At 42.7% G+C, this 26,023-nt stretch overlaps 1 protein-coding gene across 2 annotated transcripts in view; it reads left to right on the top strand.

The window, feature by feature from the left end:
• The first annotated feature begins 440 nt into the window (after positions 1–440).
• The window catches only part of LOC106581302 (chloride channel protein 2), a 246,150-nt gene continuing 220,567 nt past the window's right edge, over positions 441–26,023 (top strand). Inside the window, exon 1 of one of the 2 annotated variants that reach the window (XM_045703912.1) lies at positions 441–960. In XM_045703912.1, the coding sequence (XP_045559868.1) occupies positions 916–960 (45 nt within the window). In that variant the 5' untranslated portion in view covers positions 441–915. The remainder of the gene's footprint in view (positions 961–26,023) is intronic. The other variant, XM_045703913.1, reaches the window with a different exon arrangement.

Raw genomic sequence — 26,023 nt, forward strand, 5'->3', positions numbered from 1 at the left:
GTTCCCAATTTAAATGTTATAAGCATTTGGATCTAATCACCTGGCCATGCAATCCAATGACACATTAGAAACGCTAAAAATAATGCTTACATAACATATTCCTATTTTATAAACAATACATTATTGTGGGGTGGGGTTATTGAACTATAAACGAAGAAACGAATGAGCTTTTAACAGACTGATTTCTATCTTTTAATTTGAATGTGATTTACGTGCTCTGCAATAAAAACGAAATAGTACATTAGGACACCCCTAGAACGGTTTCTTCAGACACTCCCCTCGGAAGTTACCTGACCACTGAATCGGGTAATCTGCCCAATTAGCTGATTCGCTTTCCATACATCCACTTCTGTTGATCCTTCCACTTCTTTTGCCAAGCCCACTTTCAGACACTCCATGTATGACTCCACTGAATTGACATTCACGATACCTGGAAAATAAAACGGCTTTCAACACAGACACACCTGTATCTAAACAATTCAGAACAGCGTAGCAGAACAGAACAACAAAGTATCTTCCAGCGTTATATTTGAATAACAAAACGTCAAGGTGCAAGATTTAGCTAAATTTAAGCGGAACCTTGAACTTTCGCTGTTCATAAAACTTCAGAGGACAGACTGTACCATTTGAACGCGCTAGAGGGGCGTGTCGTACAACTCCAAGCCACACAAGTCCCTCCTCTGTGTGGATCCTGGAAGAGATTTGGGGATATAAAATGAAGGAACTCTGGCATTTTGCACTTTTGAGTTCATATCATGAACGTCATCAGCTTCATGCCACATTAATTAGACTCATAGTGTATTCTAATCACTCGAAAACAAGCGAGAGCGTTTGTGTCTCACTGCAACCTCAAAATAATTCCTCACCCGGTCTCTTTGGCACTTCTGCCTGTAGCGCGAACCTCACAGCGCAGCCATGGCCGGCGACGATCAGAGGGCGCTACAGTATGAACAAACTTTGGTAAGTTAACTTGTTGCCACTTCAACTTCACTTCATTACAAAGCGACAGCGGTGTGTGCTGTCCGTCTTTGCCTGTTTTAACGTCTAGAACGGGTTCAAAGTCTTGGGTTCGCACCTAGGGTAGCTGAGAAGCGCTCTACCCTGTTCTCTTTAAAGGAGTTGAGCCTTCCTCACCTAACGCCTGGGCTGGGTAGACTAAGTTTGGTAAAATGAGAGGTCACGACATGCTTATGACAGGTTTATTATTTCACTCAGACAGTTGGTCAAAGAAAGGGTATTTTAAAACTGCATGTACATATAGTAAAGACCGTTCTTGTCAGGCGCTATTTTGAAAACACATCTGGATTTGGCCAGAACAATTCTCTCTCTCGCTCTCTCCATCGCCAACGTTTAATGCATAGGCTACACTAGGTACATAGTAGGAGTAGTAGCGATCTAACGAGTAACCGTTATTCTCATCTTCAAACAAACAATACAGTAGTCAGTGCAGCTATGTGCCTAGTGCGATTGTGTGCGTGTGTTGCATCGACATGTTCGACCCAACAATGGGTGCCTTTATTGTTTCGTGGTGGTGGTGGTGGATGGAGAGGCATAATGCAAGGAGATTAACACGTTGAATATGAATATATTAATTCATGATGGCCTGTTCTAGGGAAGTGAGTGTCGATATCGTTTCGAAGAGGTTATTTGACACGTTCTCCTCTGGGCATGATAGGGGCTCAACGGGTGGTCCGCACCAGCACACCTGAGGCGAAATGTTTATTAATGGATGCCGCACATATCTGAGCCCTTTCCCCACTTGGTTTAAGCTATATAACCAGTGGAGTGCGTTGCCAGGGTGCACTGCTTTGAATATAAATCAAATGCGTCCTTTGCTGCTGATTGGTATGGAAACCAACAACCCCCATACGCACTGTGGTCCACCTAGGCCTATTATATGGCTCCCGGATTGAATGAGTGAAGTGGATCGAGGGCACAAGTGGTTGTCAACCATGCTTGATGATGTTTCCCGTGAAATTTAACCATAACAGCGCAAACATATATTTAGCATAAAAGCACTGACAGGGGTAATTTTGGACCCCAAAATGATAATGATTGTAAACAGACAGTCAGTCAAGCAGTAACACTTTGTTTTATTAACATTTTGTAACACAGGTAAATGGTTTAAATTTCCCCAAAATAAGCATTTATTTGAAAATGTTCGCACTTTTATAGTCAACTTGTTGTGTTTCTGTGATACTCAAAGGCTGAGAAATGGTCAATTAAACTAATCTGACATACCGATATTTAGGCGCTGGTGCCATCAGACTTTTAGCTCCAACTTTGGAATTCAATGGGGTATCAACTTGTCAATTTAATTGACAATTGAGAATTTTTACGGACACATATGCAGTGGGTGTGAGACCTGATTAGGGCGTCCACTCATGCTGCTCAGAATGACAGAAATCACATTTAAATTATGGTAATTCATCTTAACAGAACATGCAACTCGAAGACGCGACGCATGCGTCCTTCTTACCGAATTCCAATGCGCACTTTGAAGAAGTTAGAACAACTGCCACATTTACTCTTCCTCAGCCAACAAGTCCAGTAACGAACAGCAAAATCACTAGCCTATCCCCCATAGTAAAGTTGACCTAGTCCATTGACCATCTTGTCGTTCTGTGCGAGAAATAAATAGCCTATTCCAAACAGACTCTGGGACAGTTGTGGGATGATAGATCCCAAAGTCCTACAACCAGTAGGCCTAGGCTACATCACCCAAATTCTTTTTAAAAAGCAATGTCTAAAACAGATCAGAACGTTTAGCTTAAAATATTGATAAACGATTATTTATTCACATTATAAGCGCAGCAATGCGCACAAGGCAGTAGGTTGAGCACAAATGTTTTCGTTCCATAATGCAATTGGAGGGAAACGCTGTTGTCAAAAGCACACATGCTAGCAGTTTCATGTGATAGAGATGAAAATATCCATTAGAAATTTAGAAATAGAGGAGATCTAAAGATGCCCCAACTAGCATGGGTTGCTAATATGACTAGGATTGTAGCTTTGGCTACTGGACAATGAAACGACGAAGTTGATTTGAAAACCAATGAGAGAAATAGGCTACTGGTTTCAATGGCATATGGAAGTCTACACTTTGCCCCCACGTTTCTGTGGTCGGATTTGACTTTGAAGCATGGTAAGACATGCATCATAATATGAAGTAAAATGTTCAGGTTTAAAACAATTATGTTTTCAAAATGCATACTGCCTCCAGCTCATTGCAAAGTGGTGTGACGTGCTGAAGCCTAACTACCGTTGCCTATATGCACTTGAATGTTGAATGGGAAGCATGCTTCAATTACCAGTTGAGAAATAAAAATAGCTCTTTTTAATCGTGGCCAACTGGTGATCAAAACTGTTTTTAACACCCGATCGAATTTATAATTGTTATGCAGTGACTGGGCTTATAGATGCACGTTTCACAATGGGCTATTTGAGAAGCTGTAGCTCTAACTGGCAAATTTTGGGCTTATAGGTTCTGTATTTGTATGCTGCGTTCGTGTGATAAACATAACGATTAACAAAAATACACACGCACCAATTTAATTCCAGTAATTATGCAAATTAGTGTATAGACCAACACGCATGACCGGTCAATTATATTTACATCATCTGGTTTTTCCGTCAATGAATAGGCTGAAAAGCATTATTTTGCAATGGGATTTATTTTCCGGGACAATTGGCCGGCTCCATTTTTATTTATCGGCTTAAAGAAAATGATCTGTCAAAAGCCGGCTATTACCGGCTAACGGAAACCCTGCAACTCAGTTCCAATTGCATTTGAAAGATGAGACTCTTGACTTGGTATGAAGACATCGACTGGAAGCTAAATGTGACCGACCGGCTCGATTCGGTCTTTTGTAGCAAAATGTGAAATGGTGTTTTTTACATTGGATAAAAGTAGAGACTCAAAGCTAGAAAATTGTATATCATACACTACAGTTGAGGAACAATGGGAAAGTAATTCTGCTTTGAAAGTTGATAAACTTGTAACCTCACTTTTGACAAAATGGCCTTTGAATGTTTCGGTACATCTACTGGAGAGCTCTTCTTTGTCTACACCCATTCAGCATCGTTCTAGCTCTTAAGCTTTAGCCCCACCCATCTCTTTAACCTCTTACATCTAGACGTTCCGCTAGCGGAACACCTGCTCCAATATCCAATGATAGGCGTAGCGCGAATTACAAATTCCTCAAAAATACAAAAACGTCAATTTTTCAAACATATGACTATTTCACAGCATTTTATAGACAAGACTCTCCTTTATCTAACCACACTGTCCGATTTCAAAAAGGCTTAACAGCGAAAGCAAAACATTAGATTATGTCAGCAGAGTACCCAGCCAGAAATAATCAGACACCCATTTTTCAAGCTAGCATATAATGTCACAAAAAACAAAACCACAGCTAAAAGCATCACTAACCTTTGATGATCTTCATCAGATGACACACCTAGGACATTATGTTATACAATATATGCATGTTTTGTTCAATCAAGTTCATATTTATATCAAAAACCAGCTTTTTACATTAGCATGTGACGTTCAGAACTAGCATACCTCCGGTGAATTTACTAAATTACTCACGATAAACGTTCACAAAAAACATAACAATTATTTTAAGAATTATAGATACAGAACTCCTTTGTGCAATCGAGGTGTCCGATTTTAAAATAGCTTTTCGGTGAAAGCACATTTTGCAATATTCTGAGTAGATAGCCCAGCCATCACGGCTAGCTATTTAGACACCCACCAAGTTTAGCCCTGACCAAACTCCGATTTACTACTACAAAAGTTTGATTACCTTTGGTGTTCTTCGTCAGAATGCACTCCCAGGACTGCTACTTCAATAACAAATGTTGGTTTGGTTCAAAATAATCCATAGTTATATCCAAACAGCGGCGTTTTGTTCGATGCGTTCAAGACACTATCCGAAGTGTAAATAAGGGTCACGAGCATGGCGCATTTCGTGACAAAAGATTTCTAAATATTCCATTACCGTACTTCGAAGCATGTCAACCGCTGTTTAAAATCAATTTTTATGCCATTTTTCTCGTAAAAAAGCGATAATATTCCGACCGGGAATCTGCGTTTAGGTAAACAGACGAAAGAAAACAAAGCATGGGGTTGACTCGGGCACGCGCCTGAGTCTCACAGTACTGTGACCAGCCACTATCCAAACGCGCTACTTTTTTTCAGCCAGAGCCTGCAAAGCCACGATTCAGCTTTTTGCCGCCTTCTGAGAGCCCATGGGAGCCGTAGGAAGTGTCACGTAACAGCAGAGATCCCCTGTAATGGATAGAGATAATCAAGAAGGGCAAGAAATTGTCAGACAGGGCACTTCCTGCATGAAATCTTCTCAGGTTTTGGCCTGCCAAATGGGGCAGTCTGGTAGCTCGGGGCAGTCTGGCAGCTCGGGGCAGTCTGGCCGCTCTGGCAGCTCGGGGCAGTCTGGCAGCTCAGGGCAGTCTGGCAGCTCAGGGCAGTCTGGCAGCTCGGGGCAGTCTGGCCACTCTGGCAGCTCGGGGCAGTCTGGCCACTCTGGCAGCTCGGGGCAGTCTGGCCACTCTGACATCTCCGGGCAGTCTGGCCACTCTGGCAGCTCCTGACTAGTGGGTGGCTCTGGCGACTCTTCACTGACGGGCGGCTCTGGCGATTCCTCACTGACGGGCGGCACTGGTGACTGTTGACTGGCGGGCAGCTCTGGTGACTGTTGACTGGCGGGCAGCTCTGGTGACTGTTGACTGGCGGGCAGCTCTGGTGACTGTTGACTGGCGGGCAGCTCTGGTGACTGTTGACTGGCGGGCAGCTCTGGTGACTGTTGACTGGCGAGGCTGGGTTTACGCACTTGAAGCGTGGTGCTGGTACTGGGCGTACCAGATTGGGAACACGCACCTCCAGGCTAGTGCGGGGAGCGCTGCAAGTCCTGCTTCTCCCATCTCCTCATTGGTTTATAGAAGCAGGTACCCACGAGTGATTGAAAGACGAAATGTTTTGCCGGTTGTCGTGGTAATACAATGAAAGTGTAGATGCCAATCACCAAATAAGTTCAAAGATGAAAAAGCCTGGAAGGAGGAGAGATGACTAGAAACGATTCGGTTGGCCGTTTTATGTGTGGATTAATTGTCAGAGTAGAAGACCTTGTGCATTTCAGGTAAAATAACAACTCAATGTTTATATCCCAGGACAAATTAGCTAGCAACAGCAAGCTAGCTAAATAGGACAAATTAGCTAGCAAGTGCAAGCTAACTAGGTAAATTGCCATACATGTTTAATGCTTTTCGGCCTGTCCCCAAATTAATGTCATTGGTTCAGAGTTTGTTTTGATATTTTGACCTGCATGTCGTGATCGCGTTTGGTGTAGGGGGACAAAATACATTTATGCACGATAGCGCGTAATGGCGCATACGCGCAGCCGGTTTGGGTTCGTGTTACAAAGGATTACTTACACATACTGACCAGCTCAAATAGACAGAAACGTGCTGCATAGCAGACCAATCCGAACTCATCTCTCTGCATGTCCAGATTATTCATTATCTCAGCCAATCATGGGTAGCGGGAAGGTTGCTGACTTTTTCTATGGCTAAACCAACTAGGCTCATAATTTAACAATTTCATTCGTATTTATAGATGGCCTACAAGTTTGTTATTAAATCACATTAAAATTCACATGTTCCAGAAGGCATTTCTGCCCAAAAATGCATTTTACAACAAAAAAAGTTTACGTTCAAATGGCTTTTCTGTGAAGTAGTGACGCGCGACATATGCCTAGTTTCCTGAAACGAGTCACAAATATGTATTTACATTTGTATAGTGGCTGTCACGCCCCACAGGGGCCACATCTGGGGTCCATATCAACCTCTATGCCAAATGTGGTGCTTTTTATCACAGATTTTCAGTTTAGCCATGCACCACTAGTATTCAAAATATACTTTTTTTATTCCTCCATATTAACACAGAAATCACGGTAAATAGTTTTTTGTTGTTGTTGTCGGTAACTAATTGCATGACAGTCCTAACATTTCAGAAGGATAAAAATGGTTTCGAAATTGACATTTTTGACCCCTTGGGATAAAAATTTACCCCTGTCCGCGCTTTTAAGGTTAAAGTACCTCCGCTTAACTTTAAAGTATCTCGCTAATGTGTAATGGGCTACACATTAGCGCAGATACTTTAAATCAGGGGTTCTAAATCTTTTTCAGCCTGGGACCCAAATGAGAAATTCAGTGTTTTTTTCTGGGACCCAAGCTTAGGAACATATGCAACTATACGTAAATATTGGTACATTTCATTGCCCTTATGCCTAAAACAAATGCAATATAGACAAAAAGAAATAACAGTGAAATGAAATAGCAATGTATATAGCTAGTCATGTTTATTTTCCCCATTAAAAACATATCTGATGCATAACAGAACAGACACACAGGCTTTTTGATAGTGCAACCTTAAGTAACAGTACGGATGAAGATGAAAAATGACCAGGTCTACTGTACATCACACTGTAGAAATTGTTGAAAGAAAGTCTAGGTTGGAGCTGTTGCTGTTAAAATACAAGTCATAATTTTTTATTCTGAACTGGAATAAACTGATTGATCCAGGCTGTATCACATTTATCCGTGATTGGGAGTCCTATAGGGCGGCGCACAATAATCCCAGCGTTGTCCAGGTTTGACCGGGGTAGGCCGTCATTGTAAATAATGATTTGTTCTTAACTGACTTGCCTAGTTAAATAAAGGTTCAATTTAAATAAAAAACATATTTAAAAAAACAATCACACGGATGTAGACCAGATAACACACACAGTCCTAATGAGAGGTGTGTGGCTGGTTGAAGATTTTCAACAAGTATGTCTATTCTGGGATCAGTTTTTAACAGTGTAACACTGAAGTCATGCTCAGCATTGACACTGTTTCTGTACTTGTTTTTTAAGTAATCCAGAGTTGAGAACCCTGACTGACATAGGTATGTGGTGCCAAACTGGACCAGAACATCTACTGCTTTCTCAGTCAGGCAGGAGACTGCTTCCTGCTGTAGATGAGCAACCCAGAACTGTGTGTGTGTGTGTGTGTTTGTGTTTGCCTCAAAAAGTATCTTGCTTCAATCAGTTTATTCCAGTTCAGAATAAAAATTATGACTTGTATTTTAACAGCAACGGTTCCAACCTAGACTTGTTTTCAACAATAATTTCTACAGTAAGATGTACAGTAGACCTGATCATTTTTCATCTTCATCTGTACTCTTACTTAGGGTTGCACTAACAGTAGCTAGCTAACTTTCTTTGCCTAACGTTAGCTATTGGCTGTGTACAAGGCCAGGGGATTGTTTGAAAGAGAAACTCACATATACTACTATGAGATAGTACTCCCTTATTTCTGCTTATCATCACCTTTTATAAAATGACAACAATGCCTTGATAGCTGACTTACTTTTCCACTGTCAAAGCAATGTTTCTTGAAGCATTCTGCCCTGTTCAGAAATAATTCCCTGTGTATACATTCATGCTGTGGATGTTTGGTCAGGACGTGTCGTTATATGAATTTGTTCGTTTTGATTGACTCATTACTTAGCACTTCCCCACACAAAGCACATTGAGGGAGCTCCTCGTTAATTCTCAAAGTTTATATGAAAGAGAGAAACTCATTGGTGTATTGGCTTTTCATGACGATTGAGCCCAGTCAGAACTTGTTGCCAGCATGAGTCCATTTGGCGAGTGGGAATGACAAGTCAGTGGCTGACAGCGCATCATCTGCTGTTGAACGACAGCGCTGCAGCGTGTGTCGCGGAGTGATCTTCAAGATAACTCCAGAAAAAAGATCTGTAAACCGCGACGCACACAGGCATCTCCCTCTCCCACTCCACGTAGCTGCCAAACTGAGCAGAGAGCGCGCTGAACAGAGACTGCAGTTGCACTTAGCCAAATCAATTCATTAAATAATTATACATTTACTCTGACACGTCTCGACCCACCATTAACAGGTGCGCGACCCAAACCCATACTTTAAAAAAGGCTGCTTTAAATGTAAAGGGCCATTGAAGTGTGCAACTGTAACTTCTGAAAAGAACAGTTAGGCCTGTTTTTCTTCTATTTAAAGTTTATTTTTACTGAGACCTCCCCCTCGCTGTTAAGCTGTGTGTGTGTGTGTGAATGTGAGGGAGATTACACAATGAGCTGCCCTCTGATTCAGCGCTGGGCACTCTGTCACCCTTGCGGGGTCTCCAACAGGCTCTCTGTGAGCTCCAATCTCTGAGGAGGCACTGAACCGATTCATTTTCCAGTCTCTCTGTCTCTGTCTGTCTCTCTCTCTCTCTTTTTTCTCACTGACTTCCTCTCTCTATTCCCTGGTCTTTAGCTACACCGTGACACTGTTCCTTTGTGCCACATTGGCAGCGGCGGTGGTTGTGTGGGCATCGTATGTGGGGTAGAACTGAAAGAGACTACTGTAGCTATATCAGCAAGACTAGTTCCACACCAGCACACCACAACAAACAGCTATAAGAAGCAAACCAGCTGTCCCACTTACAGTACAACTCCAAAGTTTGGACACATTACTCATTCAAGGGTTTTTCTTTATTTTTACTATTTTCTACATTGTAGAATAATAGTGAAGACATCAAAAGTATGAAATAGCACATATCTTCTTGGTCAAATAGCCCTTACACAGCCTGGAGGTGTGTAGAGTCATTGTCCTATTGAAAAACAAATGATAGCCCCACTAAGGGCAAACCAGACGGGATGGCGTATCCCTGCAGAATGCTGTGGTAGCCATGCTGGTTAAGTGTGCCTTGAATTCTAAATAAATCACTGACAGTGTCACCAGCAATGCACCCCACACAATCACACCTCCTCCTCCATGCTTCACGTGGGAACCATAAATGCAGAGATCATCTGTTCACCTACTCTGCGTCTCACAAAGACACGTCGTTTGGAACAAATAATCTCAAATTTGGACTCATCAGACCAAAGTACAGATTTCCACCAGTCAAATGCCCATTGCTCATGTTTCTTGGCCCAAGCAAGTCTCTTATTCTTATTGGTGTCCTTTAGTAGTGTTTCTTTGCAGAAATTCGACCATGAAGGTCTGATTCACGCAGTCTCCTCTGACCAGTTGATGTTGAGATGTGACCTTTGTCTTAATGATGGACTGTTGTTTCACTTTGCTTATTTGAGCTGTTCTTGCCATAATATGGACTTGGTCTTTTACCAAATAGGGCTATCTTCTGTATACCAACCCTACCTTGTCACAACACAACTGATTTGCTCAAACGCATTAAGAAGGACAGAAATTCCACAAATGAACGTTTAACAAGGCACACTTGTTAATTGAAATGCATTCCAGGTGACTACCTCATGAAGCTGGTTGAGAGAATGCCAAGGGTGTGCAAAGCTGTCATCAAGGCAAAGTGTGGCTACTTTGAAGAATCTCAAATCTCAAATATATTTTGATTTGTGTAACACCTTTTTGGTTACTACATGATTCCATATATATTATTTCATAGTTTTGATGTCTTCACTATTATTCTACAATGTAGAAAATAGTAAAAATAAAGAAAAATACTGTAATAAGTAGGTATGTCAACTTTTAACTGGTGCTATACATTGGGCGTTGTATGTCACACTTTATGTAGTAAGACTTTGCTTATAAATTATTGTGAAGCAGCTATGATATAAATTCAATAAAGGAATGCTTATGAAGACTTTATGCGTGTTCTATATTCGTTTTGGTTCATTTAAAGTGGGACCATCACCGACAGAAGAAAATGGTGATAAACAGCAAAGGTTGGCCCTCAGCTGTCTACCCCTCCATTTAGTGCATGGTATTCTGCCACACTTATTTTCTGCCCCGCCCCCCCCCCTCCATCACCTTGTCTCTTTGAATTCCAGGTAACATCCCTCTCTATCCTCTTGTGGCTTCTCACGCAGTCCACTCTCAATCTTCCTGTCTCCTCTCAGTCATACAAATGCGCGTGCGTGCGTGCACACACACACACACACACACACACACACACACACACACACACACACACACACACACACACACACACACACACACACACACACACACACACACACACACTCCTCTCTCTCTGTCTTGCTCTCACACTGTCACTTTCACAGCAGATTTTATGATTCTTTGGCTCACTTTGACCTGCATCTTTTAATGGGACTATTGGTTAGCTCCAGCTCAGGCCCTGTCCATAAAGAATAAGTGGAAGTCCAAGCGGTCCGGCGTTCGGGATGAACGGGACAAATGGGGCATTAGTGGGTTTAGCCCGCAGGAGACGCAATGTCCCTGGACATCCCTAAATGTCTGTTGTCCTTCTCCGACCCCCCCTGTCTGTTTTCACACTGTATTCGGAAGTTCGCTATTCCGAAGTAGGCCACAGGGGACTACAGCGCTAGTGTTCTGAGGCCTGTGATTTTTTTATTTTGGAACGCTGTTACATTCTGCTCGTGTCATTACCCCTGCAACGCCCCCTCGTTCCCAGGAGTCTTAATTCATTGATTTTCCTGTTCTTTATTTCTCTCCTCCCTCGCTCCCTTCCTCTGTCCCTCGTTTACAGACAGCAGATTGTCAGGGCCTGTTCTCTCTGGCTGGGTTTAATGGCTTGTTGTTATTGTGGGGCTCATGGCTCGACCTGGCAAATGGGCCGTGGTTGGGAGTGTGTGTGTGGGTTGGTGAGAGAGTATACTCCTGTGTGTGTGTGTGTGTGTGTGTGTGTGTGTGTGTGTGTGTGTGTGTGTGTGTGTGTGTGTGTGTGTGTGTGTGTGTGTGTGTGTGTGTGTGTGTGTGTGTGTGTGTGTGTGTACGTTCAGGTAATGAATCGTCACACAACCCTGTTAGAGGCTTAGAGCCTGATGGCTCATGGGTTGTGATGACTTGTCTTTATTTGTGTGCGTGTAGAGGAAGTTGTTCAGTGAGTCAGATAAGAGCTCTCAGAGCTGATAGATAGTTGTCTTTATTTGTGTGCGTGTAGAGGAAGTTGTTCAGTGAGTCAGATAAGAGCTCTCAGAGCTGATAGATAGTTGTCTTTATTTGTGTGCGTGTAGAGGAAGTTGTTCAGTGAGTCAGATAAGAGCTCTCAGAGCTGATAGATAGTTGTCTTTATTTGTGTGCGTGTAGAGGAAACTGTTCAGTGAGTCAGATAAGAGCTCTCAGAGCTGATAGACAAGGCAGGACTGAGCCACAGGACACCCTTGGGCCACACTGACAGATGTTTGATCTTCTTTAGCGCTGAGCAATAGAGCTGTCGTATAGCTGTCTTATAACTTTCATAGCTATCACAAACTGACAGGCCATTTTGGAACTTTGCATGGCTGCAGATGTGGAGGAGGCAGGAGAGAGGTCATTGTGATTTGTACATGACTTGAATTCCGTTAATTCCATGAAACAACTTCTATGCTCGCTTCGAGGCAAGCAACACTGAAGCATGCATGAGAGTATTAGCTGTTCTGGACAACTGTGTGATCACGCTCTCCGCAGCTGATGTGAATAAGACCTTTAAACAGGTAAACATTCACAAGGCCGCAGGGCCAGACGCATTACCACAACGTGTACCCCCGAGCATGCGCTGGCCAACTGGCAAGTGTCTTCTCTGACATTTTCAACCTCTCCCTGACTGAGTCTGTAATACCAACATGAATTCAAGCAGACCACCATAGTCCCTGTTCCCAAGAACACTAAGGTAACCTGCCTAAATGACTACCGACCCGTAGCACTCACTTCTGTAGCCATGAAGTGCTTTGAAAGGCTGGTCATGGCTCACATCAACACCATTTTCCCAGAAACCCTAGACCTACTCCAATTTGCATTCCGCCCCAACAGATCCACAGATAATGCAATCTCTATTGCACTCTACACTGCCCTTTCCCACCTGGACAAAAGGAACACCTATGTGAGAACGCTATTAATTGACTACAGCTCAGCGTTCAACACCATAGTGCCCTCAAAGCTCATCACTAAGCTAAGGAACCTGGGACTAAACCCCTCCCTCTGCAACTGGATCCTGGACTTCCTGATGGGCCGCCCCCAGGTGGTAAGGGTAGGTAACAACACATCTGCCACGCTGATCCTCAATACTGGGGCCCCTCAGGGGTGCATGTGCAGTCCCCTCCTGTACTCCCTGTTCACTCATAACTGCATGGCCAGGCACGACTCCAACACCATCATTAAGTTTGCTGATGACACAACAGTGGTAGGCCTGATCACCGACAACTATGAGACAGCCTATAGGAAGGAGGTAACAGACCTGTCTGTGTGGTGCCATGATAATAACCTTTCCCTCAACGTGATCAAGACAAAAGAGATGATTGTGGACTACAGGAAAAGGAGGACCGAGCACGCCGCATTCTCAATGAAGGGGCTGTAGTGGAGCAGGTTGAGAGCTTCAAGTTCCTTGGTGTCCACATCACCAACAAACTATCATGGTCCAAGCACACCAAGACAATCGTGAAGAGGGCACCACAAAGCCTATTCCCCCCCAGGAGACTGAAAATATTTGGCATGGGTCCTCAGATCCTCAAAAAGTTCTACAGCTGCACCATCAAGAGCATCCTGACTGGTTGCATCACTGCCTGGTATGGCAACTGCCCGGCCTCCGACCACAAGGCACTACAGAGGGTAGTGCGTACGGCCCAGTACAACACTGGGGCCAAGCTTCCTGCCATCCAGGACCTCTACAGTTGAAGTCGGAAGTTTACATACACCTTAGCCAAATACATTTAAACTCAGTTTTTCACAATTCCTGACATTTAGTCCTAGTAAAAATTCCCTGTCGTAGGTCAGTTAGGATCACTACTTTATTTTAAGAATGTGAAATGTTAGAATAATAGTAGAGAGAATGATTTATTTCAGCTTTTATTTCTTCCATCACATTCCCAGTGGGTCAGAAGTTTACATACACTCAATTAGTATTTGGTAGCATTGCCTTTAAATTGTTTAACTTGGGTCAAATGTTTCGGGTAGCCAGCCTTCCACAAGCTTCCCACAATAAGTTGGGTGAATTTTGGCCCATTCCTCCTGACAGAGCTGGTGTAGTTGAGTCAGGTTTGTCGGCCTCCTTGCTCACACATGCATTTTCAGTACTGCCCACAAATTTTCTGTAGGATTGAAGTCAGGTCTTTGTGATGGCCACTCCAATACCTTGACTTTGTTGTCCTTAAGCCATTTACCACAACTTTGAAAATATGCTTGGGGTCATTGTCCATTTGGAAGACCCATTTGCGACCGAGCTTTAATTTCCAGACTGATGTCTTGAGATGTTGCTTCCATATATCCACATCATTTTCCTGCCTCATGATGCCATCTATTTTGTGAAGTGCACCGGTCTCTCTTGCAGCAAATGACCCCCACAACATGCTGCTTCCACCCCTGTGCTTCCCGGTTGGGATGGTGTTCTTCGGCTTGCAAACCTCCCCCTTTATCCTCCAAACATAACGATGATCATTATGGCCAAAAAGTTCTATTTTTGTTTCATCAGACCAGAGTACATTTCTCCAAAAAGTATGATCTTTGTCCCCATGTGCAGCTGCAAACCGTAGTCTGGCTTTTTTATGGCGGTTTTGGAGCAGTGGCTTCATCCTTGCTGAGCGGCCTTTCAGGTTATGTCGATATAGGACTCGTTTTACTGTGGATATAGATACTTTTGTACCTGTTTCCTCCAGCATCTTCACAAGGTCCTTTGCTGTTGTTCTGGGATTGATTTGCACTTTTCGCACCAAAGTACGTTCATCTCTAGGAGACAGAACGTGTCTCCTTCCTAAGCGGTACGACGGCTGCGTGGTCCCATGGTGTTTATACTTGCGTACTATTGTTTGTACAAATGAACGTGGTACCATCAGGCGTTTGGAAATTGCTCTCAAGGATGAACCAGACTTGTGGAGGTCTACACTTTTTTTCTGAGGTCTTGGCTGGTTTCTTTTGATTTTCCCGTGATGTCAAGCAAAGAGGCACTGAGTTTGAAGGTAGGCCTTGAAATACATCCACAGGTACACCTCCAATTGACTCAAATTATGTCAATTAGCCTATCAGAAGCTTCTAAAGCCATGACATAATTTTCCAAGCTGTTTAAAGGCACTGTCTATTTAGTGTATGTAAACTTCTGACCCACTGGAATTGTGAAACAGTGAATTATAAGTGAAATAATCTGTCTGTAAACAATTGTTGTAAAAATTAATTGTGTCATGCATGAAGTAGATGTCCTAACCGACTTGCCAAAACTATAGTTTGTTAAGAAGAAATTTGTGGAGTGGTTGAAAAACGAGTTTTAATGACTCCAACCTAAGTGTATGTAAACTTCCGACTTCAACTGTATACCAGGCGGTGTCAGAGGAAGGCCCTAAAAATTGTCAGACTCCAGCCACCATAGTCATAGACTGTTCTCTCTGCTATCGCATGGCAAGCGGTACCGGAGCACTAAGTCTAGGTTCAAAAGGCTTCTTAACATCTTCTACCCCCCAAGCCATAAGACTCCTGAACAGATAATCAAATGGCTACCCAGACTATTTCAATCAAATGTATTTATAAAGCCATTCTTACATCAGCTGATGTCACAAAGTGCTGTACGGAAACCCAGCCTAAAACCCCAAACAGCAATCAATGCAGGTGTAGAAGCACGCGGGCTAGGAAACACTCCCTAGAAAGGCCAGAACCTAGGAAGAAACCTAGAGAGGAACCAGGCTATGAGGGGTGGCCAGTCCTCTTCTGGCTGTGCCGGGTGGAGATTATAACAGAACATGGCCAAGATGTTGAAATGTTCATAGATGACCAGCAGGGTCAAATAATAATAATAATCACAGTGGTTGTCGAGGGTGCAACAGGTCAGCACCTCAGGAGTAATTGTCAGTTGGCTTTTCATAGCCGATCATTCAGAGTATCTCTACTGCTCCTGCTGTCTCTAGAGAGTTGAAAACAGCAGGTCTGGGACAGGTAGCACGTCCAGTGAACAGGTCAGGGTTCCATAGCCGCAGGCAGAACAGTTGAAGCTGGAGCAGCAGCACGGCCAGGTGGACTGGGGACAGCAAGGAGTCATCAGGCCAGGTAGTCCTGAGGCATGGTCCTAGGTGTAACGGTGTGAGTGACTGGTTGCCGGGAAGTAGGAGAGCAGAGATGGCTGATAACAGGAGAACTTTAATATACACCCTGGCCCAAAGGCACAGGCGAGGCAGCACAAAGCACAACCACGGTAACATGAACCGGATCAAACAAAACAAACCTAGGTATGAAACAAACCTAGTGCAAGCCAGCCTGTAGCGTAACACCCTACACAAAGAACAATTCCACACACAGACATGGGGGAAACAGAGGATAATATACTTTTAGTCTGATGAGGGAATGTGAACCAGGTGTGAGGGAAAACAAGACCAAACAAATGAAAAATGAAAAGTGGATCGGCGATGGCTAGAAGACCGGTGACGTTGACCGCCGAACGCCGCCTGAACAAGGAGAGGGACCGACTTCGGCGGAAGTCGTGACACTAAGGCACAATTTGAATTGTCACCCCCCCTCTTTTACGCTGATGCTACTCTGTTTATTATCTACACATAGTCACTAACTCTACCAACATGTACCAATTACCTCGACTAACCGGTGCACCCGCACATTGACTCTGTACCGGTACCCCCTGTATATAGCCTCGCTCCTGTTATTTACTGCTGCGCTTTAATTATTTGTTATTTTTTACTCATCTATTTTCTACTTAACACTTATTTTTCTTAACTGCATTGTTGGTTAAGGGCTTGTAAGTAAGCAATTTACTGTAAGGTTTACACCTGTTATATTCGGTGCATCTGACAAATAAAATGTGATTTGATTTATATCTGGTGACAACCAAGGTCTATGTACATTCAGAATAAGTCAAGGGATTGTTGATGTTTGTGTAAATATTATAATGATAACCCATGGCTTTATAGGAAGTGAGCGGAACGAAGTGTCGAAATCTAGTGTGTGTGTGTGTGTGTGTGTGTGTGTGTGTGTGTGTGTGTGTGTGTGTGTGTGTGTGTGTGTGTGTGTGTGTGTGTGTGTGTGTGTGTGTGTGTGTGTGTGTGTGTGTGTGTGTGTGGCTGTGTGTGTGTGTGGCTGTGGCACAAGGTAATTTGTAACCGAGTGTTCTTTGCCTGCTGGTCCTTTCTGTGGTAATCTGGTTTTATGTAGCCGCCAGCTCGTTTGATGTCAGCTCCTATAGCCATAATGGAATTTTACCTCTGTTCGTCCCAAACACTGCATCCCTTTTTCTTTGTCACTCTTCCCCTCTCTTTAACTATCACTACATCATTCCTTCTCATTAAATGATGGTTCTGTCTTGTTGTCAACAGCGCACGCGTGTGTGTTTACTGGTAGGTGAAAGGGAACCTTGCATAAATTTGTTAATAAAGAAATAGGGGATTCCAGATAAGATCAAAAGCCAATCCAGCTTTACAAAAGGTGACCCTGTTTACAAATGAGTGGGGAATTTCCATGTAAAAGGAACCATGAGCACCAACTTGAAGTTCATAAGAGCATGTCAAATGAAAGAAGTCTATTTTTGAGAAATTAAGGTGCATGTATCTTTTTTTTAAACAATTTCTAGGGTAGCACATTTCAGGGAATATTCAGAGGTGGAAACTTTCCATGGGAATTAACAGGAATATATGGTAATTAACGGGAATATATGGGAATTAACGGGAATATATGGGAATTAACGTAAATATATGCAAATTAATATTGATACCATTTAAATGTAGATGTTTTTTGCATTGGATATATTTACCATATCATATGGAGACAGAAACATAAACATGTTACCTTATCATAAGTAGATATAATTGCAAATGATTAAATCCTTCCAATAGAAAAAAAACTATTTAGTTACGAATTGAACTTTAATTAAATGAGTTGACTCTTCACATGGGATGATTTCACTGAACAACAAAAGAAAGGGAATATTGAATGATCCCCAATGATCCATTGCATCTCCCAAAAACGTTTTCAACATACATCTGTAAAATGATAGTCCAGACACTAAAGCTTTGGTTGTCTTCCTCTCAGGCTTCCATGTCTTCTCCCTGGACCTCCTCAATGTCCACCTGTTGAAATTCAGACTCTGAGGCCTCATCTTCACTGTCACTTTCCAACCTTGTTGAGGATGGCTTGTTGTCAGGCTCAAAAAGCCTAATTTGCCCGGATGGCCATCAATTTTTAAACCCTTGTATTGGTCAGCCTGTTGTGTGCTTTGGTGTGTGTGTTCCCAAACAAGGACCAGTTGCACTCTGAGGCAGCTGATGTTGGTGGGTTGGAGGATGATGGAGGCAACTGGGGAAAAAGGCTCAGATATACAAAGTCCCTGCCACAAGGTGGATGATGAGATATGTTGGCACGACTGCCATATTGCATCTCCATCCCAAAGCCCTTGCTTGGAAGTGTACTTCACCAGACTGCCAAGAACCTTGCCCTCATCCAGGCCAAGGTGGCGAGACATGGTAGTGATGACACCATAGGCCTTGTTGATCTCTGCACCAGACAGGATGCTCTTGCCAGCGTACTTCGTGTCTAACATGTACGCTGCGGCATGTATGGGCTTCAAGCAGAAGTCTTCACGCTTTTTGATGTATTTCAGAACTGCAGTTTCCTCTGCTTGGAGCAACAGTGAAGTGGGCAGGGCAGTACGGATTTCTTCTCTTACGTCTCCAAGCAGAGTCTGAACATCAGACAGGATGGCATTGTCTCCCTCAATCCGTGCAATGGCTACTGCTATAGGTTTCAGGAGTTTCAGGCTGCTTACCACTCTCTCCCAAAATACATCATCCAGGAAGATCCTCTTGATGGGGCTGTCCATATCGGCAGACTGTGATATGGCCATTTCTTGGAGAGACTCCTTCCCCTCCACCCCAACGGGTGTTGCTGGGCAGCTTCAATGTGGTGCTTATATTCTTCTCACTTTGCTTGGTGAGGTAGAGTGCTGCTATAACTTGACCCTTCACATACCTAACCATTTCCTTGGCTCTCTTGTAGAGTGTATCCATTGTTTTCAGTGTCATGATGTCCTTGAGGAGCAGATTCAATGCATGAGCAACACAGCCAATGGGTGTGATGTGAGGGTAGGACTCCTCCACTTTAGACCAAGCAGCCTTCATGTTCGCAGCATTGTCTGTCACCAGTGCAAACACCTTTTGTGGTCCAAGGTCATTGATGACTGCCTTCAGCTCATCTGCAATGTAGAGACCGGTGTGTCTGTTGTCCCTTGTGTCTGTGCTCTTGTAGAATACTGGTTGAGGGGTGGAGAGGATGTAGTTAATTATTCCTTGCCCACGAACATTCGACCACCCATCAGAGATGATTGCAATGAAGTCTGCTTTCTCTATGATTTGCTTGACCTTCACTTGAACTCTGTTGAACTTTGCATCCAGCAAGTGAGTAGATAAAGCATGTCTGGTTGGAGGGGTGTATGCTGGGCGAAGAACATTAAGAAATCTCTTCAATACACATTGCCTGTGAGCATCAGAGGTGAACGAGTTGCATACAGTGGTTGCTCCACTAAAAGTTTTGTGATTATGCTACGGTACTTAGTGGTAATTTGTGACCCAATTCAGGAAACTAGGCATATGTCGTAAGTCATGACTTCACAGGAGAACCTTTTCAACGTAAAAAAATATATTTTATCAAAATGCGTTTTTTTGGGCAGAAATGCCTTCTCGAACTTGTGAACTTTCATGTGCCTTAATATCAAACTTGTATGTCGTCTGTAAATACAAATACAATTGTTAAATAATGAGCCTAGTTGGTTTAGCTACAAAAATCGACAGCAACCTTCCCATTAGCCATGATTGGCTGAGATGATGAGTGGGCTGGACATCCGAGAGATGAGTTTGGATTGGACCATGCCTCAGGACTACCTGGCATGATGACTCCTTGCTGTCCCCAGTCCACCTGGCCGTGCTGCTGCTCCAGTTTCAACTGTTCTGCCTGCGGCTATGGAACCCTGACCTGTTCACCGGACGTGCTTGTTGCACCCTCGACAACTACTATGATTATTATTATTTGACCATGCTGGTCATTTATGAACATTTTAACATCTTGACCATGTTCTGTTATAATATCCACCCGGCACAGCCAGAAGAGGACTGGCCACCCCTCATAGCCTGGTTCCTCTCTAGGTTTCTTCCTAGGTTTTGGCCTTTCTAGGGAGTTTTTCCTAGGGAGTTTTTCCTAGCCACCGTGCTTCTTTCACATGCATTGCTTGCTGTTTGGGGTTTTAGGCTGGGTTTCCGTACAGCACTTTGAGATATCAGCTGATGTACGAAGGGCTATATAAATAAATTTGATTTGATTTGATTGGTCTGTGGTGTTGCATCTTGTGTCTATAAAATGAGCTGCTCTTTATGCGTAAATAATCCTTTCTACTGCAGTTTTTTCGAAATATGTTATGTTAGCCATGGAGAACTGCAAATATGCTGCTACTGCTCTCAATAACATTGCTGCCCTGAATATATCAGGCGCTATTGACCAAAGGTCAGTGGCAAAAAGTTGTGATGGACTTCTTTCTGGACGACGATCGATGTAATGCTCTCTCATTTCAAAACACGTTTTGAATACTGTTTGTCTGTCTTCCTGCTCTAAATGGAAACCGTTTCATTGAGTGCTAAGGCAATCATTCTTTCTAGTGCGGTAGATGTGCTTAAAGTTAGAGAATGACCAATATGGATAATTTTAAGGCAGATACCGATTATACATTTTTTCGGGGGGTGGGGGGTGGAAGGCCAATATTCAATATCATAAAATTTGAACATTTTTATAAAATTTCTCAGAGAAAGCCATGTATGCATCAATTTTAAAATCAAATAGTACATTTGACTTTTTTTTACCAATCTAACTATATAACATAATGTTAATGTTATTTGAATGGTAAATCTCTTGATAAACTAGCTACAGTTGAAGTCGTAAGTTTACATACACTTAGGTTGGAGTCATTAAAACTCATTTTTCAACCACTCCACAAATTTCTTGTAAACAAACTATAGTTTTGGCAAGTCTGTTAGGACATCTACTTTGTACATGACACAATTAATTTTTCCAACAATTGTTTACAGACAGATTATTTCACTTATAATTCACTGTATCACAATTCCAGTGGGTCAGAAGTTTACATACACTAAGTTGACTGTGCCTTTAAACAGCTTGGAAAATTCCAGAAAATGATGTCTTGGATTTAGAAGCTTCTGATAGGCTCATTGACATCATTTGAGTCAATTGGAGGTGTACCTGTGGATGTATTTCAAGGCCTACCTTCAAAGTCAGTGCCTCTTTGCTTGACATCATGGGAAAATCAAAAGAAACCAGCCAAGACCTCAGTAAAAAATTGTAGAGCGCCACAAGTCTGGTTTATCCTTGGGAGCAATTTCCAAATCCCTGAAGGTACCACGTTCATCTGTACAAACAATAATACGCAAGTATAAACACCATGGGACCACGCAGCCGTCATACCGCTCAGGAAGGAGATGCGTTCTGTCTCCTAGAGATGAACGTACTTTGGTGCGAAAAGTGCAAATCAATCCCAGAACAGCAAAGGACCTTGTGAAGATGCTGGAGGAAACAAGTACAAAAGTATCTATATCCACAGTAAAACGAGTCCTATATTGTCATAACCTGAAAGGCCACTCAGCAAGGAGGAAGCCACTGCTCCAAAACCGCCATAAAAAAGCCAGACTACGGTTTGCAGCTGCACATGGGGACAAAGATCATACTTTTTGGAGAAATGTCCTCTGGTCTGATGAAACAAAAATAGAACTGTTTGGCCATAATGATCATCGTTATGTATGGAGGAAAAAGAGGGAGCCTTGCAAGCCGAAGAAAACCATCCCAATCATGAAGCACGGGGGTGGCAACATCATGTTGTGGGGGTGCTTTGCTGCAGAGGGACTGGTGCACTTCACAAAATAGATGGCATCATGAGGACGGAAAATTATGTGGATATATTGAAGAAATATCTCAAGACATCAGTCAGAATTTTAATCTTGGTCGCAAATGGGTCTTCCAAATCGACAATGACCCCAAGCATACTTCCAAAGTTGTGGGAAAATGGCTTAAGGACAACAAAGTCAAGGTATTGGAGTGGCCATCACAAAGCCCTGACCTCAATCCTATAAAAAATGTGTGGGCAGAACTGAAAAAGCGTGTGCGAGCAAGGAGGCCGACAAACCTGACTCAGTTACACCAGCTCTGTCAGGAGGAATGGGCCAAAATTCACCCAACTTATTGAGGGAAGCTTGTGGAAGGCTACCCGAAACGTTTGACCCAAGTTAAACAATTTAAAGGCAATGCTACCAAATTCTTATTGAGTGTATGTAAACTTCTGACCCACTGGGAATGTGATGAAAGAAATAAAAGCTGAAATAAATAATTCTCTACTATTATTCTGACATTTCACATTCTTATAATAAAGTGGTGATCCTAATTGACCTAAGACAGGGAATTTTTACTAGGATTAAATATCAGCAATTGTGAAAAACTGATCTTAAATGTGTTTGGCTAAGGTGTATGTAAACTTCCAACTTCAACTGTAAATGAAGATGGCATAGGCCTACTCACAATACAGGCGAATGCATATTCAGTAGGAGTGAGAAGGATTCAGGTATTTAGCTTGTTTTGGCTGTTCAGTGGCTGACTTACTGATCAACAACATTTGCATAGAAGCGTCACTCCAGCATGTCACGCCTCTATGGAAGGATTTCATTTAGGCATCACTGTGGGATTGAGAATATAAAATAACATCTATTCAATGCGAATAGGTCCAACATAATGTCATGATTTGTGATCACGGATGCTTATGAAACTTGTATTTGAAGGACTTTTTTCTGATCTGGATTTTTTTTTTCAGTTGTCAGGATGCATCTGTGAACAATATCGCTGCCAGGACGAAATTTGAAACAATTCAATTGGCTTGTTCAGCCATCTATCAAGAAATGTGTGTGTTTTAACTTGATCCTACTGCTAGGAATGGATCACTGTCAATTAATCAATTTCTCAATACGGCACATTTCTGTTGGAGAATGAGCTAGCTTGCTGCTGCTGATTTTCCCAGCTTGAAATTCTTCTGCATTGTGCAGTGCTCGTGGCGCAAGTGGTGATTGGAGGCTGGCATAGCAGCAGCTTTGCTATCGTCAAAGCCTATAGAGAAGGGGTGATAGACTAGAGAAGGTCAATATCGGCCCGATATATCGGCACAAACGATTATCGGTCGGTGTAATTGTTGACAAGGCTGTGTGCATATACCTCACATTGTTTAATAAGTAGAGCACTCTAAAACACTCGCACAAAGATCAAAATAGAGACAGTGGTGGGGTGGGTGGAGGCAGATATAAGAATGTGTGTGTCGTGAAAGTTTGTTACTTGGAGAGGGCATTGTGTGAGGCTGGCCCTTCCTCTTCTTGTCCCAGTGACACCACAGTGTCAACTATCCTGTTGTCTATCTTTGGGCAAGTGTCACCCAAGTGTGTCACCTCGGAAACACACACACACACACACACACACACACACACACACACACACACACACACACACACACACACACACACACACACACACACACACACACACACACACACACACACACACACACACACACACACACACACACACACAGCTTTGAGAATGTGACCCATCATCTCTATCTCCCAGCAGTCCTGTGACCAAACAAATAAAAAGTCAATGTTTCCATGCACAGCCCAATCCTGTGACACAGGGGGAACTAGCCTTCATCAATTGTGGAGCCATTTTGATATCACAAGAAAAAGGGTGTTGCTGACGCATGCCAGATCTTACAATGCCTGAATAGGTATTTTACCTATCATCTAACCACATCATATTATAGTAATCTAGTGCCCGACGGCACAACCATTGGTTGATACATGCAACGTCTGAGAAAGGGAACGCAACCAAACTTTTCAGTGAACAATTGTGACATGTTCACAGATGTCTTACTATGACATCATCATGGAATCCATGCAAGACATCACATATCTCTTGTTATGACATCATCATGGAATCCATGCAAGACATCACATATCTCTTGTTATGACATCATCATGGAATCCATATAGATGCGATAAAGAGGTCAATGGAACTCGACCAAAACAATGGAAATGCCATGGAAACATGTGGGGGGTTAAGATGCCTTGGGGGAAAGATCCCAAATCACATCATTGCCCCCCCCAGCAAAGTTAGTCTACATTTAGACTATTTCTTATGTGTATTTCACACTATGTTGAGGTACAAATCGGACTACAATGCTTGTATCGGTGTCAGCCCCAATACATGTTGATGTCATTATTAGTTAACTTCTTTCTGCTTGCATTTTGTATTTATATTTTGATGAGTGTATTTTCTGTCATTTCTGTAATTCAAGCCTCATCTGTAAAGAGACCTTGGTCCCGGTATGGCTCCCTGATAAAATAAAGGTTAAATAAAAATGGTCCCCAATCAACTGCATTATATTAAAAAACGACTTGGTCTACCACCACAGATTTCTCTATGCTAGCTATGCTACCAGTTTACTGTATACGAGCGGGAGTTAGCATTTAGCAGTCACTTCTTCTAAACCTGAAAAGGGACAACTTCTAGATATTATGCAGCCAAATATATCAAAATCAGACATCATTAACCACATTGTGGGCCTGTTTACAATACATAAATCATGACGTATTTCCACTTTGTTAGATCAGATTTGTTGAATGTGCGCCAAGATGGCATCCTTCTATGCATTTTTTTTACATTTTAGTAATTTAGCAGAAACTCCAGAGTTACAGTAGTAAATGCATACGTTTTCGTACTGGTCGCCAGTGGGAGTCGAACCCACAACCTTGGCGTTGCAGGCGCCATGCTCTACCAACTGAGCCACACAGGAAAAGGTTAATACAGGGAACCCAAATGATTAGAATCATTAGAGGAGTAGAGAACGCACTCTCAACTCTAATGTAATGATGTTCTCTCATCTTGGATTTGTAATGAAAGGATTGTAACTGCTGTTAGAGTCCAGGCTCAGGGTATCAGGTTAGAGCAGAGCAGGGGTGTAGTGCTGCCGGACTGCGGAGGAGCGGTGCTCCCTCACTTTTTCAGTTTGAGAATACACAGAGATGGAAAAACTACAGAATTTCTGGAATTAAAATGAAGTCTAATAAATTCTAACCAGATTATATTTAATTACCTCAACAATTTGATGAAAAATGATAGAATGACAAACCAAATAAATATGTATAGTAGCCTAAAGTGAAGTAAGTGGTGGTTTCTTCCCTGTCTTCTTTCTGGCAGTGGCGAGAATGATGAACTATAGGCTACGTGTGTGCACTGCAGAGGCCCGTCGGATGCTTGACCACCCACTTTGGCCAATAAGAACGTTGAACAAAAATCCAAATTCACTGTGTGTCTGCCTTGATGTTCATAAATCTCCATGGACCCCTTCTTGCGCAGTGGAACCCAGAACGATAAGTGACCATTTGGTTACAGTGACACCGCTCTGCCAAGGACACTCAAACTAGAGTGGCCACTGCAAAGCCCAAGGAGTCTGATCCTCTCTGGAAGTTGCTGTAGCCCTGCTAGGGGTATTTAACTTTCATTAGTTGAGATGCAGGGCCCACACCAAAAGCTGGATTTTATTGCTGTTTTAAAAATGAATTTCCTGAAATTCTACATGGTAATGATTTATGTTCACTACTTGGTCAATTGATATGATAGCATGTTTAACCTATGCAAATATATTCAATCAATTGATAGTTCCCCTCTCTTTTATTTTATTCTGTAATAGGGTATATTGTAGCCATGTGTTAATGCTAATCAAATCAAACTATGATACAACGTGTATTCGAATACTAACATCTGTTTGGATATTTTAATATTTGAATAACTGTGCACATCCTTGGAATGGACATCTGAGTACAGATTGCTGTGTGGTGTTAGAATGGATAGGCTGTGAGTACAGGGCCGGCAGGACAGAGAGTGTTTAACAGGATGTGGCTGGTGGGGAAAGAGATTAAGTTGGAGTGTTTGGCTA

This window comes from Salmo salar, chromosome ssa20, assembly GCF_905237065.1.
Source record: "Salmo salar chromosome ssa20, Ssal_v3.1, whole genome shotgun sequence".
Taxonomy (NCBI): Eukaryota; Metazoa; Chordata; class Actinopteri; order Salmoniformes; family Salmonidae; genus Salmo; species Salmo salar.